The following is a 15,918-nucleotide window of genomic DNA, read 5'->3' on the forward strand; positions in this document are numbered from 1 at the left end:
GCCCCTGACGTGCCCCCAATGCTGCAGCTTGTGAGGGCGCCTCCCAAGACAATGTGTCGCTATCTTCCTTAGTTCCTGGGAATTCTCCTCCAGCTGGAGCAGAGGTTTTACAATCTCTTTATGCTGCTGTGGAAGAATAATAGGAAGGGGGTCTCTCTCCCTAAAAGCCTAAAAATCAGCTCTTCCATTCATACATAAGCCCCGAGAAATAAGGGCTTGATCCTGCAAGGCGCCGAGTGCTCTCACCTCGATTCTGCAAACACTTCAGCACGTGCTCAACTTGAAGCCTCTGTGTAGTCCCGTGAAAGTCAATGCGATGATTCACGTGCTTAAAGTAAAGCACCGAAGCAAGTGCGTTGTGGGTTCTGGGTCAGAGTGCTCAGCACCTGGTGGAGGTGCCTAAATATGAATTTAAGAGCTTGTTGCCTGATTTTCCAAATTCTTGAGTATCCAGCAGCAAATATTGAAGTCAGGGGAGTGAAATTTTCAAAAATGCCTGAGTAGGGCCTCCAACTCCCCTAGGCATTTTTGAAAATCTCAGCCAGGCTTGTTGAAGCCAGTGGGAGCTGAAAAGTGCTCAACATGCTTCAAATATGAAGTTTATAGCTTTACTTTAGGCACTTGTTTTTCAAAATCTTGGCCACGGAGATTGTTTTCTGCGCTCCAATGAGCATGAAAAACGGCCATGAATGTAAATATTCACCCAAAAATAAAACAACTGGCTATTTAATCCTATCATCTGAATAGCTGTTGTGCTGTTAAATTAATAGGGGAATGATGCAGATGCTGCAAAAGCAAGTGGGATTCCAGACAACTAATAAATTATCAGTGCCTGAAATGAACAGAGGGCCTTAATAACAAAATAATATTGAATGCCAAATATACAGCAAATTTAGAAACAAGGAATGTTTTTCTGCAGTGCAAAAAGTAGGGCAGTTTGTTCAGAGAACACAGAAAGAGCTTCGGACCAAAGGTCTGTGGGTGGCTCCACTGATATCTGGCTGGCTCTCAGGCCAGCATGTTGAAAGGGACAAAATATTTTAAATGTTTTTGGCAATGAGGATTTTGCTGCCCAAATTTAGCGAGTGTCTAAAATTGTCTCTTGGGTTGTAGAAGCTATTTGGGCCAAGCTTTTATCTCCTGTTTTGATCGTTGTGTCATGCGCAATGCTGAGCACATTGGTAGGGGTGGCGAGTGGTATGGGCCCATGGTACCCGTGCTCCAGGGGCCCAGCTCCACCAGTGTTTGGCCCCACCTGCCTCCCCCCCGCGCACCTCCTCCGGAGTGTCTCTCATTCCCGCCTACCGCCCCCGGGTGATTTAAAAGAGCCCAGGGGCCACCCCTGCCACCACCGGCAGCACAGCAGAGCAAAAGTGGTTTCCTTCCTGCCCTCGCTCTGTGCAATGCGCCACTCCCAGAAGCGGTCGGCATGTCCCTGTGTCCCCTCCCCAAGCACCGATTCTGCCAGTGGAACTGCGGCCAATGGGAGCTGTGGAGGCAGTGCCTGTGGGCAGCAGCACGCAGAGACCCTCCTGCACCCCTCCACCCCTCCCGCACCCCACCCCATTGCCCCAGCCCAGAGCCCACACCCTGCACCCAAACTCCCTCTGAGAGCCTGCACCCCTCACCCCCTCCCGCACCCAAACTCCCTTTTAGAGCCTGAACCCCCTCCTGCACCCGAAACCCCCTCCCGCACCCAAACTCCCTCCCAGAGCCTGAACCCCTTCCTGCACCCGAAACCCCCTCCCACACCCAAACTCCCTCCCAGAGCCTGAACCCCCTCCTGCACCCGAAACCCCTCCCAGAGCCTGCACCCAAAACCACCTCCTGCACCCAAACTCCCTCTGAGAGCCTGCACCCCTCACCCCCTCCTGCACCCGAAACCCCCTCCCGCACCCAAACTCCCTCTCAGAGCCTGAATCCCTCCTGCACCCAAAACCCCCTCCCAGAGCCTGCACCCAAAACCACCTCCTGCACCCAAACTCCCTCTGAGAGCCTGCACCCCTCACCCCCTCCTGCACCCGAAACCCCCTCCCGCACCCAAACTCCCTCCCAGAACCCACACCCTCTCCTTCACCCCAACCCAGGGGCGGGCAAACTTTTTGGCCTGAGGGCCGCATCGGGTTTCGTAAATTGTATGGAGGGCCAGTTAGGGGAGGAGGTCGTGACCCGGCCCCCACCTCCTATCTGCTCACCCCCCTGGGACTCCTGCCCCATCCAACCCCTCCTCTCATTCCTGACGGCGCCCCAGGACCCCTGCCCCATCCAATCCCCCCTTTTCCCTGTCCCCTGACTGGCCCCGGAACCCCTGCTCCTGACTGACCCCTGCTGCCCCCTCCAACCCCTCTCATTCCTGACTGCCCCGGGACCCCTGCCCCCATTCAACCCCCTGTTTCCCCCCCCAACTACCCCAACCCCTATCCACACCCCCACCCCCGACCACCACCCCAAACTCCCCCTGCCCTCTATCCAACCCCCCCCGCTCCCTTACCATGCTGCCTAGAGCACCGGTGGCTGGCGGCGCTACAGCTGCCCTGCCTGACTGGAGCCGGGCCACGCTGCCGCCGCCACCACCACACAGCACAGAGACCGGGTCAGGCCAGACTCTGCAGCTGCGCTGCCCCAGGAGCTCACAGCCCCGCCACCCAGAGCATTGCGCCGGTGGCGGAGCAAGCAAGCTGAGGCTGCGGGGGAGGGAGGAAAGCAGGGGAGGAGCCGGGGGCTAGCGTCCCAGGCCAGGAGCTCGGGGGCTGGGCAGGACAGTCCCGCGCGCCAGATGTGGCCCATGGGCCATATTTTGCCCACCTCTGCCCCAACCCCCTGCCCCAGCCCAGAGCCCGCACCCAAACTCCCTCCCAGAGCCTTAGGCAGGGGTGGGGGTGAGGTGGGGCAGGACTTGGACCCATTCTGGGCACCACCAAAAATTATACAGACCTGCCGCCCCTGCACATCGGTGGTGGTAAATAAATAATACACACATTTCATACTTTATTTCCGCTCAGCGGCTTGCCTAGGTAGGTTTTTGTATGGTTGTGGCTGTAAATGGATGGAAATTCAAATGCAACTCTGAATTTGAACCAAATTGCATGCAAAAGGGGACAGAAACATAGCTCTCTGGTCATCAGGAAAGTTCCCCATCCTGCAAAGTGCTGAGTGCTCTCAAAGTCCCATTAAAGCCAATAGGAATGGAAATCTATGGGAATGTAAAGACCCACAGTAATCACAGCGCTGATGTCAAAATTGCCCCTCTGAGAAATACTTACTCATTTAGTGAAGCAATGACATACTGTAATTGTCCATTGTCTAGCGAGTTTTCAGATGCAATGCAAATTGAGGTACATTTACTGCAGACAGCCTTGCGTTGTTCTGGTTTTTTACGAACGTATAGCAGTCAGATTTGGGAGAAGTGCCTATTGTCAGCTGTGGTACAATTCTTTTTAGATGCTGTGCATACCACTGGTAAGGTATTTTTTTGCCTGGTTCTCTCTAAGAACCATAATTAGGTGTAGCAACAGCCTACAGATTATGCCCACGCAAGCATTCAGAAATATTATCGTGTGCCAAAACAAAGAATGTAAAAAGCTTTTAGCTACTCAGCCCTGTAGAACTGTATTTTTCAAGAATTGTCACTATTTAGGATGTGTTGCGCCCCACAATATTTAGAGTTAAATAGGGGTGTCACTACATCTGAAGACTGAATTAGTTCATTTGAAGCATTTTCTCCACTTGCTATGGAAACGCAAACGTACATTAACAAAGAAAATAATTGAGTCTCCATTTGTCACCCACAATGTAAGCAAACTTATGAGAAAGTCCAACTTTGGTTATTCATAAAACATTTTGTACCCATCAGTGAAAAACATCTGATTTTTTTTTAATCCAGAAAAAAGGAAACCCAAAAGCTTTGTCGAGAAAGCTTTGTACTCTGTAAGCATGCACCACATACAGCCAGCAATTCATTCAGCCTCACCAGCTAGACAGGTTCAGTTTGGATCAGTTCTTTGACTGGAAGCAGAAATCAGGGTGGCTGTGTTGGGTGATCACTAGATTCTCTTCCCTGTGACTCAGTAGTGCACCAATGCCCCACAGCCATGCAGGGGGGGTGAATATTTAATAACATGCCGTTAAAATGATCACTGAATTCAGGAGCGAAAAAGATCATCCTTGTGCACGTGTCCCCACAATGCATTGGGGATTTGTGCAGGTCGACAAGGTTTCACCCAGAGCCGTTGGGTCAGATCTTTGTCCCAATTCAAGTCACTCTTTTACCACTCCATCTTCTAAAGGGGCAGCTGGGGATTCCTCTGGCTGAGTGAAGCTGGAGTGTTCTGTGCTCTAGCTTCCTAGGGGACTGTTGGACTGTTCCAGCCAGCATCATTTTGAGCAGCTGGGTGACTGCTCTAGCTTATGTTGGGGGGAGGGGGCTGCTTTGGCCACTAGTCACTTCTGGGATTAGGGGAGATGGACAGTTCCCTTGTAGCTACATTTCACCCCCACACCTCCATCCCAGTTGCACTGAGTATGAATTTGGTGAAGATTCGCCTCCATTTCAGCAATGGGTTTGATGGTTTTCATAGATTTTTGTATATTCCTATTCTACTTCCCTTTCCATCTGCCCTGATTCCAACTAGCGTATGATCCTGGGCACTGACTGTCCAAAGCCACATTCTGATTGGTTATGTGTGCTGATCAAAATGCTACATGCCTGTGCGCCAGTACCTGGTAGTATGCAGGCGGGAACCTCATCACTGAGAAGAGTGAAGTGGATAAGCGGGGAAAGATACCTAGTGGCAAATATAACAGAAGGAGATTTAACCCATTGGTCACTGTGTCCCCCTTTGCCCAGTCCACAGAGAATGTGGGCCTGTTGCTATGTAATGACCTTCATCTTTGCTGACAGCAGGGATTCAAATAGAGATCTCCAGAGCTAAAAGTTGGAGTCCCTACAGCTTGTGGTAAAGATACAGGCTTACTGGTATTTATAACAGACTTACATCCTCTATGTATTGGAGAAAGACAAGGACACATCACACACTGTGAGTGGTGGCGTACACACTTCCTCTGCTCTTTCGAGCATCTGAAGCCTATAACTGTTCAAATCTCAAGAATGGGGGCCGTCACACAGACATTGTAGGAGTGGAGTGTTGAAAAGAGGAGGCATTTGTGAAGGAGATGAAGAAAACATCCCAGTCCCTCAAAGATCCACACTTTCCCTTCGGTCCTGCAGCCCCATTTAGCTCCCTTGCAATTAGAAAAATGACACTGAGGGCTGTTTAATACACCCAACTTAGGTGTTTATAATAGAAAATGCATTGAAGGTGGTTGTGGGGCCACGAACTGGTGATGAAAAGGTGTCCAGGGAGCAGGAAGGAACAGTTTAGGAAACCTAAGGAAACAAAAATGAAAAAAAGTTGGGAAAAAATGAATAGCTAGTTAAGCATAATGAAAATAGCTCTGTGTGTGTGTGTGTGAGAGAGAGAGAGAGAGAGATCCATTTCCAGTTTCCTCAGCAACTGTATGTGCTTATAAAGGCATGTTACTTTTTTGTGGTTGTGCATATAATTGGCTTATTTTGAGGTGCTTTTGCTGCTCACACCGTGTGGGACTGACTGGAGGATTATAGGGTCTGAGGCATGGCAAGTGTGTATTGGTAAGGATTATAGGGTCTGAGGCAGGGCCGGCTCCAGACCCCAGCGCGCCAAGCGCGTGCTTGGGGCGGCATTTTGTCGGCAGGGCGGCAGCCGGCTCCGGTGGACCTTCCGCAGTCATGCCTGCGGGAGGTTCACCAGAGCCGCGGGACCAGTGGACCTCCCGCAGGCATGACTGTGGAGGGTTCGCTGGTCCCGCGGCTCGGGTGGACCTCCCGCAGGCATGCCAGCGGATGCTCCACCGGAGCCGCGGGACCAGCGGGACCTCCGCAGGCATGTCTGCAAGAGGTCCCCCGGAGCCGCGGGACCGGCAACCGCCAGAGCGCGCCCCGCAGTGCGCCGCCCTGCTTGGGGCGGCAGGATTCCTAGAGCCGCCCCTGGTCTGAGGCATGGTAAGAGGTGTCTCATTCTGAGCCTCCCTGTGCCACAGAGCCTAGGAGCTTGGGGCGTTTATTACTATAACTGAGGGCACAGGCACCTGGGTGGTGGAAAGCCCACCCAAAGGAGGGTTGCAGAGTTACAAGGTGCAGGCAGTTCCTCTTTTGTCACAGAACCCTGAGCCAGCCAATGCTAAAAGTGGGTATCTTGGGTAGGGAGGAGGTGTGGCCAGGACAGTGGGGAATATACTGGTCAGCACATCCCCTAAGCAGCCTGCAACGCTGAGCTTTGGATGGTCCCTCTCCCAGCAGAAACATCAAGGGATGGTGCTGATACGAACACCCATAGGTGACTGGCCCTTGGGACTCGATGGATCCCACTAGTGCAGGGGAGGGGAGGACAATCACGCCTGTGGCACATTTTTACCAGAAAAATATTGAAAAGTTCCCTTCCTTCTAACAAAAGCTTGAATAGACACTTCCGGTTCCCTTGGCAACGGTGCTAAACAGCAGAATAAATAATTGCAATGATTTCCTCTCTCGGCGGCTTGCTTCTGACACAAGTGGGCTCAGCAGCATTTCCAGGGAAATGGCTTTGCATCCGATCCCAGTACCGTTTCTTCCCACTGATCGGAATCATGTACTTAGTTTGGAAGTGTCACTTGATACTGTGGTCCTGCCACAGGCAAAACACCCAGTGCCTTCCATGTGGGTGGCTCACATGAAGGGAATTCAGGATCAGGTCCTCGATATGTCTATTCCACATTTTTGCATTTTCAGTTTTGTTCTGGCTCCTTATGAGGTTTCCTCTACACAATGATTATTTTGCACGTCCTCCTCCTTTCTCAGGAGAGTTCAGTGGACTGATGCAAAGGCAAAAGTCAAAAGGTGCAAAGCTACTGGCCTGCATTGGGGCTTGCATCATCATTTAGACCTCCTCTCTACCTTTTCCCTGCCCCAATGGGTGCATGGAGGGAGCAGCCCCTGCTCTTCGCTGAGCTCAAGGACTGTGATTGGATGGGCTCTTCGACAAGTGTCAAATAGGAAGAAAGCTCTTGCATCCACCTGAGTCCCATGCAAGGGCCAATCTCAACAAGGCTCAAATCTTCTATACTGTAATATAGAATACTCTGTGCATAAGAGCAAACACAATAATCCTATTCTTCTGGAAAAGCTCTATAGAATATATAATAGAGATTATAAAAATACCATGTAGAAATAGAGTTATATAATTTACTCTAGAGACTTATCAAATTTAAGAAATCTTTCTTTCCATAGGTTTTGGAACCATTCTGCAGAATTCTGTAGTATTTTCTATTAAATTATATTGGACGTTAAAACAAATGAACAAAAACTTTTAGAAAAGCTAGATTCCATAAAGCTTTTCCAGAAGAATAATATTTATCCGTGTGTCCTGAGTAAATAGCGGGAAATATTTGTGCTGTCCTTGGACAAGACCAGGGTATTAATTTTTGCTCAGGGTTCCAATTCATTCCCTGGTTCTTCACATGCTCCAAGGAGTCAAGTAACCTGTTCCCCTTGGGAAGGCTGGGAGGTGCAGCCTGGGTTCCCCCCGTTCCCTGTCCCTAACCACTCCCCGCTCACCTGTGTGGAGCTGGAATTAGCAGCTACATGGAGGCTGCTCCCTCACCCATTCTGTGGGTAGCTCACATAAGGGGAGAAGGGAAAGTTTTGTGTCTTCTTACACTTCTGCATAGGGTAAAAGATAATCCTGTCTAAGGGAGGATATAGTCATACAACAAATCACCCAGTTATTGAAACTGAGACTATTTTATTTTTTGTCAAAAGAAATATATTCTTAAAACTGCTCTGTTATTCAAGAGAGTTGATTATTCCGCAAAGGGAAATAATCTTGTAATGACCTGCTTATAAACAAAATGTGCTATTTCTTTACTTTAGTTTTTTTTTCCTCCTCCTATTTCACAGAATGATTCAATCCCTCAAGAGGACTTCACCCCAGAAGCATACAGAGTATTCTTAAACCATCTCTGCCCTCGGCCTGAAATTGACCACATCTTTTCTGAGTTGTAAGAAAAAACACTTTTTTTCCCCCCTCCTCCGCTGATTTTCTCTGGTAGCGTTGGCAAAGTAGGTTATTTAGGCTACAGCATCACAATGACTGCCAAGAACAGATTTCCATGTCAAGCAGGATTGTTATTTAACCTAGGGGGTGAATGTAGATCAAAAGTTCCTTCCTCCAAGCTTTAGCCACTGTCTTTAATGGCCAGAGTTTTACAGTAATTTATTCCTAAAGGAATGGAACTGCCAGGACTTGTTTCTCAATATGGATTATGATAGTTTAAGCTTCAGTGAGAAAAAAGGAGGGGAAATGATAAGCATGAGAACAGGCATTAGAGATCAGCATATAGAAACCACTTGAAGACTAATTAGGAGTTGGAGTAAGAATACAATGGCGTTTAGGATTCATGCATGATGCAGTTAGAGATCATATGCCTCATTACAGTGTAAATTAAATTTGCAAACAGCTGTGCTTTTCTCATTTCATATTTTCAGTTTCTTAAACGCATGAAAGCCATGCAACTTTAGCTGAACTTTTTCACAGCTTCTTTTTCTGGGATTAGGTCAGTACAGTTTTATGTTTCTTTAGTGAACCTCACCAACCTTTCAGGTTTAAAAAACTTGCTTTGGTTTCACTGGCATTCCTGTGTGCATCTCGGTCCTCCGCAAGATATTGACTACTTCTACAGCAACCTGCTGTCTCACTACTACTGGAGATAAATACAACCCCAGACTAAGTAGATGCAACACTCCTTGATTTCACCAAATGTTACAGCCGCTTACTCCAGAGCTAAATGAGGCCCCTGGCAAGCAAGCAAACAATGGCATGTGGTGGTATGGCTACTCCTCCACGATTTACTGTACTTCTCAGCTCCAACACAGCCTCATCTCCTATTACTAGTGGAGCAGAAAAATGGGGCAAGATGGTAGCCAAGTGGATGAGATGTTAGTTCCCAAGACACCTAAGACACATCCCAAGAGCCATCAAAGCAAATTTCATGAGTTTATATTTGAAACCCGTGTGTTCTTGCTCTGTTCATCTTTTTCTCCCCCAATCAATAGGGTGAGATTTTCAGAAGTGTTCAGCTTTGGCCAAACTATCCTTCCATTGAACTTAATGGGAAAACTGCCACTGATTGCAATAGGAACAGAGTCAGGCCACCAATAAATGCTTTTGAAAATGCCACATATAGTGCCACATATATGTGTTCAGAGGTCCATCTACACAAAGCCTGTTGCAGGGCCATAGCCTGAGATTTTTCAGCTTCTTGGGTTGGGATCTGTCTTTTCTTGGCCTGTTTTGTGAAGTGCCTAGCATCCTTTGAGGGCCCCATAAAACAATCACATAATAGCATAATAAAATCCTCCAGCAGAAAAACCTAATAGTTAGGCCTGGAATGCCAATGGAACTTAGGAAACAGGCTCAGTAATACAGCATTTGATTTCCTCTCATTTAAAAAAAATACTTCCAGTACAGGAATCTAGGAGTAGAGTTTTCAAAAGCTCTCAGCTTTGGTGTAATTTTCTTTCACTGACATCAACAATGGTGAGCCCTCTCACTGATAAGTGTTTAATGAAGAACGTTTGCCATACATAATCGTAAAGTAAATGAGTTTGGAGACTTAGCAGAACATAACTTTTTGTTGCCTGGTAGTTTGAATCTTGTTTCTGTTTCCATGGGAAGTTGCAAACCATTGAACAAGAATGCAAGGGCAAATATTCTAATTTCGTTTCTTTTTTTTAACCATCATTTTTCTCTAGCGGTGCCAAGAGCAGACCATACCTTACTGTTGATCAGATGATGGAGTTTATAAATTATAAGCAACGTGATCCACGGTTAAATGAAATCCTTTATCCGCCGATGAAACAGGAGCAAGTTCAACAACTCATTGAGAAATATGAACCCAATAATGCTCTAGCGAAAAAAGGTCAGTAGTTTTGATAGTCTTGCTGTATTCTGTTTCTGGCTTGAAACAATGGACAAATTATACTAGAGCAACACACTGGAGCAGACATTGGTTCAGAGTCTAATCCCATTTCCAAATGGCTGATTTTAGACTTTGCAGGCTTGTGAGACTTGGTGTAGTTAATATTCCAATGAATTTTGTTGGAAGCGAAGTTAGGAAGGATGGGCTGGTTTCCGTTTGCTTTTCAGTATGTATAATTGATAGTTCAGAACAGTTCCTCTGATATGTAAATTTCAGCACAAGCAGCACTATGACAATAACTATTTTCTTGCATATGAGATGATTGGGAAATGCAAAACGTTATAAAACAATCAGTGGTATTGAATCTGAGAAAAATAATTCTATCGCCTGATAATTGTAATAACAATAATAGCACAGCCATCTATTTGCTGATAAGGTGGTTATACAAAGCAGGCATTGGTTATAGCAGAATGTGCTTTTTTGTCATAATCACAGAAAATTCTCTTTTGAAAATCTTCAACGTTGTCTGGGCTCAGCTGGGCATTTTGCCAAAAGCTCAGTGAAATCCTATTCCACTCTCAGCAGATAGACTTTTACTACCACCCTGAGTCTTAAAATAACATTGATTTTACACATGCATCTTGTTTTATTCTGATTCATATGTTGTACCGTCTATCTCCTTTTCAATTGTGTTTATATCATAGAATTTTTATGGGTGTGGGAATATCCTGAAAAACAGATCTGATGTGAAAAAACATAGTTTAATTCAGAGAGACGGGACCCAGTCCTACAAGTTGCTAACCATCTCCTCAGAGGTACTGAGTACCCTGAATTCCACACCCTTATCACTTCGAAGGATCAGATTCAAAATAGCCCTCAAAGAGACAAAGCCTTGGAGCCTCAATTTAAGGAATCTCTCAGGGCCTGATCCTCATTTACACTAAGTCCAATACATTGATGTCAATTTTAATGCCCCTTTATACTGCCAAAGGGGGTGTTAAGGCCAAAGCAGACTGCAAAAAGTTACAAAAGGATCTCACAAAACTGGGCGACTGGGCAACAAAATGTCAGGTGAAATTCAATGTTAATAATTGCAAAGTAATGCACATTGGAAAACATAATCCCAGCTATACATACAAAATGACGGGGTCTAAATTAGCGGTTACCCATTCAAGAAAGAGACCTTGGAGTCATTGTGGATAGTTCTCTGAAAACATCTGCTCAATGTGCAGTGGCAGTCAAAAGAGCTAATAAGGAAAGGAATATATAACAAGACAGAAAATATCATAATGCCTCTATATAAATCCATGGTATGCCCACATTTTGAATACTGTGTGCAGATCTGGACACCCCATCTCAAATAAGATATATTGGAATTTTAAAAGGCACAGAGAAGGGCACCTAAAATGATTAGGGTCATGGAACAGCTTCCGTATCAAAAGAGATTAAAAAGACTGGGACTTTTCAACTTAGAAAAAGGGTGACTGGAGGGTCTATAAAATCTTGACTGGTGTGGAGAAAGTGAATAAGGAAATGTTATTTACTCCTTCACATAACACAAGAACTTGGGGACACCCAATGAGATTAATAGGCAGCAGTTTTAAAACAAACAAAAGGAAGTACTTCTTCACACAATGCACATGTGCCTGTGGAGCTCTTTGCTGGGGATGTTGTGAAGCCCAAAAAAGATACAAATAGACCTGAAATGAACACCGATCAATGGCGTGGGTTCAGAGTTATGGTTCAACCTTTAAACTGAATTTTTGCTTCACATTCTCTGTGCTATTGCAAGGGATTGTGCAGCGGTTGAATCGGAAAAGGAAATAAAAAAGTACTGGTACTTTTCCAAGTTCTGCCCACAAAATGAACTTTCAGTAGATTGTGTAGGAGTTCAAACCATGACATGTCTGCTGCCTGGGCTCCATTCCCCTAATACACCATTGGGCTCTTCCAGCTTGGCTTCCTTCTGGGTGTGGCTCAGATAGCGTGTTGGGTTTCTCGGGCTTCACTCCTTTTCAATTTGGGGAAAAACATAAGAGGTGGTATCTCCCAAGCCCGCCCACTCCGGGTGCCAAAATGAGCAGACGATTAGAATAGATTGGGTAGCTCTTCACAGTATGATCCTTCCTCTCCTTCCATGCACTTAAATAACTTTAACCCCCTGGCCCAATCACTTGCCAGCCGGAGCTCTACGAACATGGAGAAGCTTCACAGTTCCCAGAACCTACATGAGACTGGCCAAAGAGATAAGCAAGAACAGAGTTGAAGGCCTCCTTTGGTATATTTGGCCCCTTAGTCCTCCTCCACAGGGACCATGGCAGCAGCTGTTCTAAGGGGGGGATTGAATGTTCCCCAGCAGCCATGTAGAAAAATGCTCTAGCACCTTATGGTGAGGCAGAAAGAGGGCCTGACCTGAGAGACCATCACCAGGATTAATGAGGTACAACAAGAAACAGAGTGATGGTATGAGGAAGGCAGGAAGCAGCGTGCCAAGAGACACAGGTGAAGAAGAGACATTGGGAGATGGTGTCATGAGCATGGATCAGTAGGGCACACATGGCCTAGGTAAGCAGGCGCTTATACTGAGCTCATCACACTGTAATGCCTGGAGACATCTTACTGAAATAAGGGCATATTTGAGACAGGAAAGGGGAAAAGGGGAGTGACAGGAGTTGCAGGGGTGGAGCCCCCAGGAGCACGTCGGTGTCGCGTTATATGGTTTTGAAAGAAAAAGATATCACTGTACTTGAAATGAACCAACACCACTGAAACTGAATCAAATCCAAACCCAGAACAAAAGAAAACCCCGTAAGAAATCAAAAGCTTTTTTCAGCCAAATGATTTCAGCCACTTTAAATCACACCAATATACACATACAATACTTTGTGGTGGCATGAGAGAGACTTTAAAGACTGCGTACTAGCAATAGGTTGACTGAAATGGCTACCCTTAGAGCAAATTACATTGCACTTGCCTCAAATTTCTCAAAAGAGTTTAAACATGTGCAGCTGGTTTGGGATTTGTTTTTGTTTTGTCACTGCCGTTTCTGATTTTGTAAAACCTATCAACTGTGCTCATTGTCTTGTTTCAGATTAACTGATGGGTTGAAAAAGTGCATAAAATGAAACAGAGACTAAATGTAAAAACAGATATTAATGGTGAAGGGTGTCCCCTTCCTTTCTTTGAATATCATTATATACGTATGTGGATTATTGGCCTCATTTTCAGAAGTTCTGAGTACCCCCAAATTCCACTGAGGTCAGTAGGACCTTCTCCACTGCACCCTTGAAAGCCAAGCCAAGTATTTCTCTTGCATTTCTAACTTTTAAAGACATTCTTTCCCTGATTTAAATTGCCATATAAATAGCTGTTACAAAATTGGAATCAAATTCAAAAGCTTTTGAGGTGTCAAGTATCCCATAAACGTCTAGACTTCTAGTGGATTCCTACAAAGATATCAACAAGAGTACAGCATTTATTAATTTTTTCTGTATTTTAATAACACACATCAAGACGTTGACTTAGGCTGGGTACCTGTAATTTTGAGATGGTTGAAAACATTTGGCTTCAAGCTTACCTGGGCAGCTGTGGGGTGGAGATGAGGGCTCAGTTTTGTGTTGAGCACTCTGACCCCAATCCACTTCAGAATGTACCTAAGTTTAAGTATAATGGTTGAGGGTAATATTATGGACAACTCTATTCCATTCCATTTTCCTACTCCTCATTTTAGCTCTTTAGATATGTCTACACTGCAGTCAGGAAGTGTGATTACTGCACAAGAAGACATATCTGAGCTAGCTTTGGTCAAAGCTACAATTACCCCTCCTGATTGCAGTGTAGACATACACTGTGTTGAAGCTCAGTTCTCTATTTTCAGGACTTCGGAAGGCATTATAGAGTTAAACCTTGGGACTGTTGTATGCAAAACCCTGAATTTAGGGAGTAACCACTTCCAGTCCTATTCAAAGAGAGATTTCTACACAATTCTTAATAAACTGACATTTGATACATACAGAAATGTGGTAAACAGTATTCAGGATATTTTGTAAATAACATTTAAAACAAAAGCTTTTAGATGCTCTTTCTACAGACTTCCACCACTTCCTGGCTGTTACATGTATTGCAATGAAAGGTTTCAACATAACATTTACACTTGTATACATTAGTACTACTATAAACACATTCCCCTCTGATCTTCCTTCACAGATGATCTCTGATGGCTTAAATATGTAGAGTGTGTGTGTGTGTGTGTGTGTGTGTGTGTGTGTCTTGAATTCTTCAGAGCTTGAGAAGAATGGTACCATCTCAATTCTTTTCCAAACACTTCAGCCTTGTCAGCAAATGGCTGTCTGGGGTTTCTTACAGCTAGCAGCATTCCAGTCCTTGGGCTAGTTTATTCACATGAGTAGTCAGAGCCCCATTAAAGCCAATGGTGACTACTTACCTGAGTAAAATACATGCAGGATCAGTTAGACTGTAAATTTTAGGGTGCAGGGGGCTGTCTTCCTACATATCTGTAAATCACCAGGCAGACTTTGTGGCAGCATAGTCTGTTGCTAGGTTAGAATTAAGGTTTTGCAATATCAGCAGACACCTATGGTTGACAATGCACATAGGTCAAGGATATGGTGTGTTATTTGTTTCTGGAGGAAGTGTGAGGTTGTAACTAATGTTTTGCATGATAACTATGAAGGAGATTAATGTGTGTAGTATTTCCTTATCTGTTGGAAGCAGAAGGAAGTTCCTTGTGATGATGGGCAGTCTATCACGGTCAGCAGAAATGTGCTATGCGGGCACTTGAGATGGTATTTCCATGCTGTTTAGGGCTTGCATAAAATAGATGTCACACGTGACCAACCTTAATCCCTTTTAAAGGAAATTTGTGTGTATGAAATAATAACCATAACCTTATTGCTAAACATTTGATGTGGGAATTGCTTGAGTTGTTTGGGTTTTAAAAAAACCTTTGGTCTGTGAACACATGATGTGAAAGGGCTTGTTTTAATTTTGATCAAAGAGCGGTGAGACTTGTATCCTGAGTCCCAGGTGTACGAGTCCCGTCTCTCTCTTTCTGTCTCTGCCTCTGGAGTTTAGAAACTCCACAAGAACCCCACCCTGTGTGTCTGTGTTTCTGTGAAAATTAAGATCCGCAGGAGTTCCTGCAAGTCTAGTAAACTCTGCAGGAAAATCTGCAGTGCTCATAAGCACAGTTGCCAACTTTCACACGGTAAATAAGCCCCCCGTCTTTCACAATAAGCCAAAAATCAAGCTAATCCCATTTCAAAAGAAGGCCAAAACAAGCCAGTCCCTAAGAACCCCAACACTCCATGTGACTAGATCTCCCCGATGTGCAGTCTGGGACTGTGGTGAGTCCATTGTGCACCCCTGAGTCTCTCCCCCCTTGTCCTTGCTTGCCCCCTGCCCCCCCTTGCCGGGAGCCAATCAAAAACAAGAGCCAACAAGCTGCAACAAGCTCCAAGCCAAACTAGCAACAAGCTACAAGCAAAAAACTCACCAACAAGCAATTCACAAGCCAATTAACCCAAAAACAAGCCCAATTGTTGTGTTTTTTTCCCGCGGGTTTAGCATGTCTGCTCATAAACTGCAAAGAATCCTGTGGCACCTTATAGACTAACAGACGTTTTGCAGCATGAGCTTTCGTGGGTGAATACCCACTTCTTCGGATGCAAGCAGTGGAAATTTCCAGGGGCAGGTGTATATATTTCCTGCCCCTGGAAATGTCCACTGCTTGCATCCGAAGAAGTGGGTATTCACCCACGAAAGCTCATGCTGCAAAACGTCTGTTAGTCTATAAGGTGCCACAGGATTCTTTGCTGCTTCTACAGAACCAGACTAACACGGCTACCCCTCTGATACTGCTCATAAACTGTGCAGGAATCCCAGCCCAGCTCTGCCAACTATGAT

The 15,918-nt window shown here is 45.6% G+C and overlaps 1 protein-coding gene across 3 annotated transcripts in view; it reads left to right on the forward strand.

Moving 5' to 3' along the window:
* Positions 1-15,918, forward strand: part of PLCB1 (phospholipase C beta 1) — a 627,028-nt gene that overhangs the window by 418,742 nt on the left and 192,368 nt on the right. For all 3 annotated transcript variants that reach the window (XM_039531329.1, XM_039531330.1, XM_039531331.1), the window contains exons 8-9: positions 7,973-8,073; positions 9,827-9,993. In XM_039531329.1, coding sequence (XP_039387263.1) covers positions 7,973-8,073; positions 9,827-9,993 — 268 coding nt within the window. The remainder of the gene's footprint in view (positions 1-7,972; positions 8,074-9,826; positions 9,994-15,918) is intronic.

The sequence above is a fragment of the Mauremys reevesii genome, linkage group 3 (genome assembly GCF_016161935.1).
Source record: "Mauremys reevesii isolate NIE-2019 linkage group 3, ASM1616193v1, whole genome shotgun sequence".
Classification (NCBI taxonomy): Eukaryota; Metazoa; Chordata; order Testudines; family Geoemydidae; genus Mauremys; species Mauremys reevesii.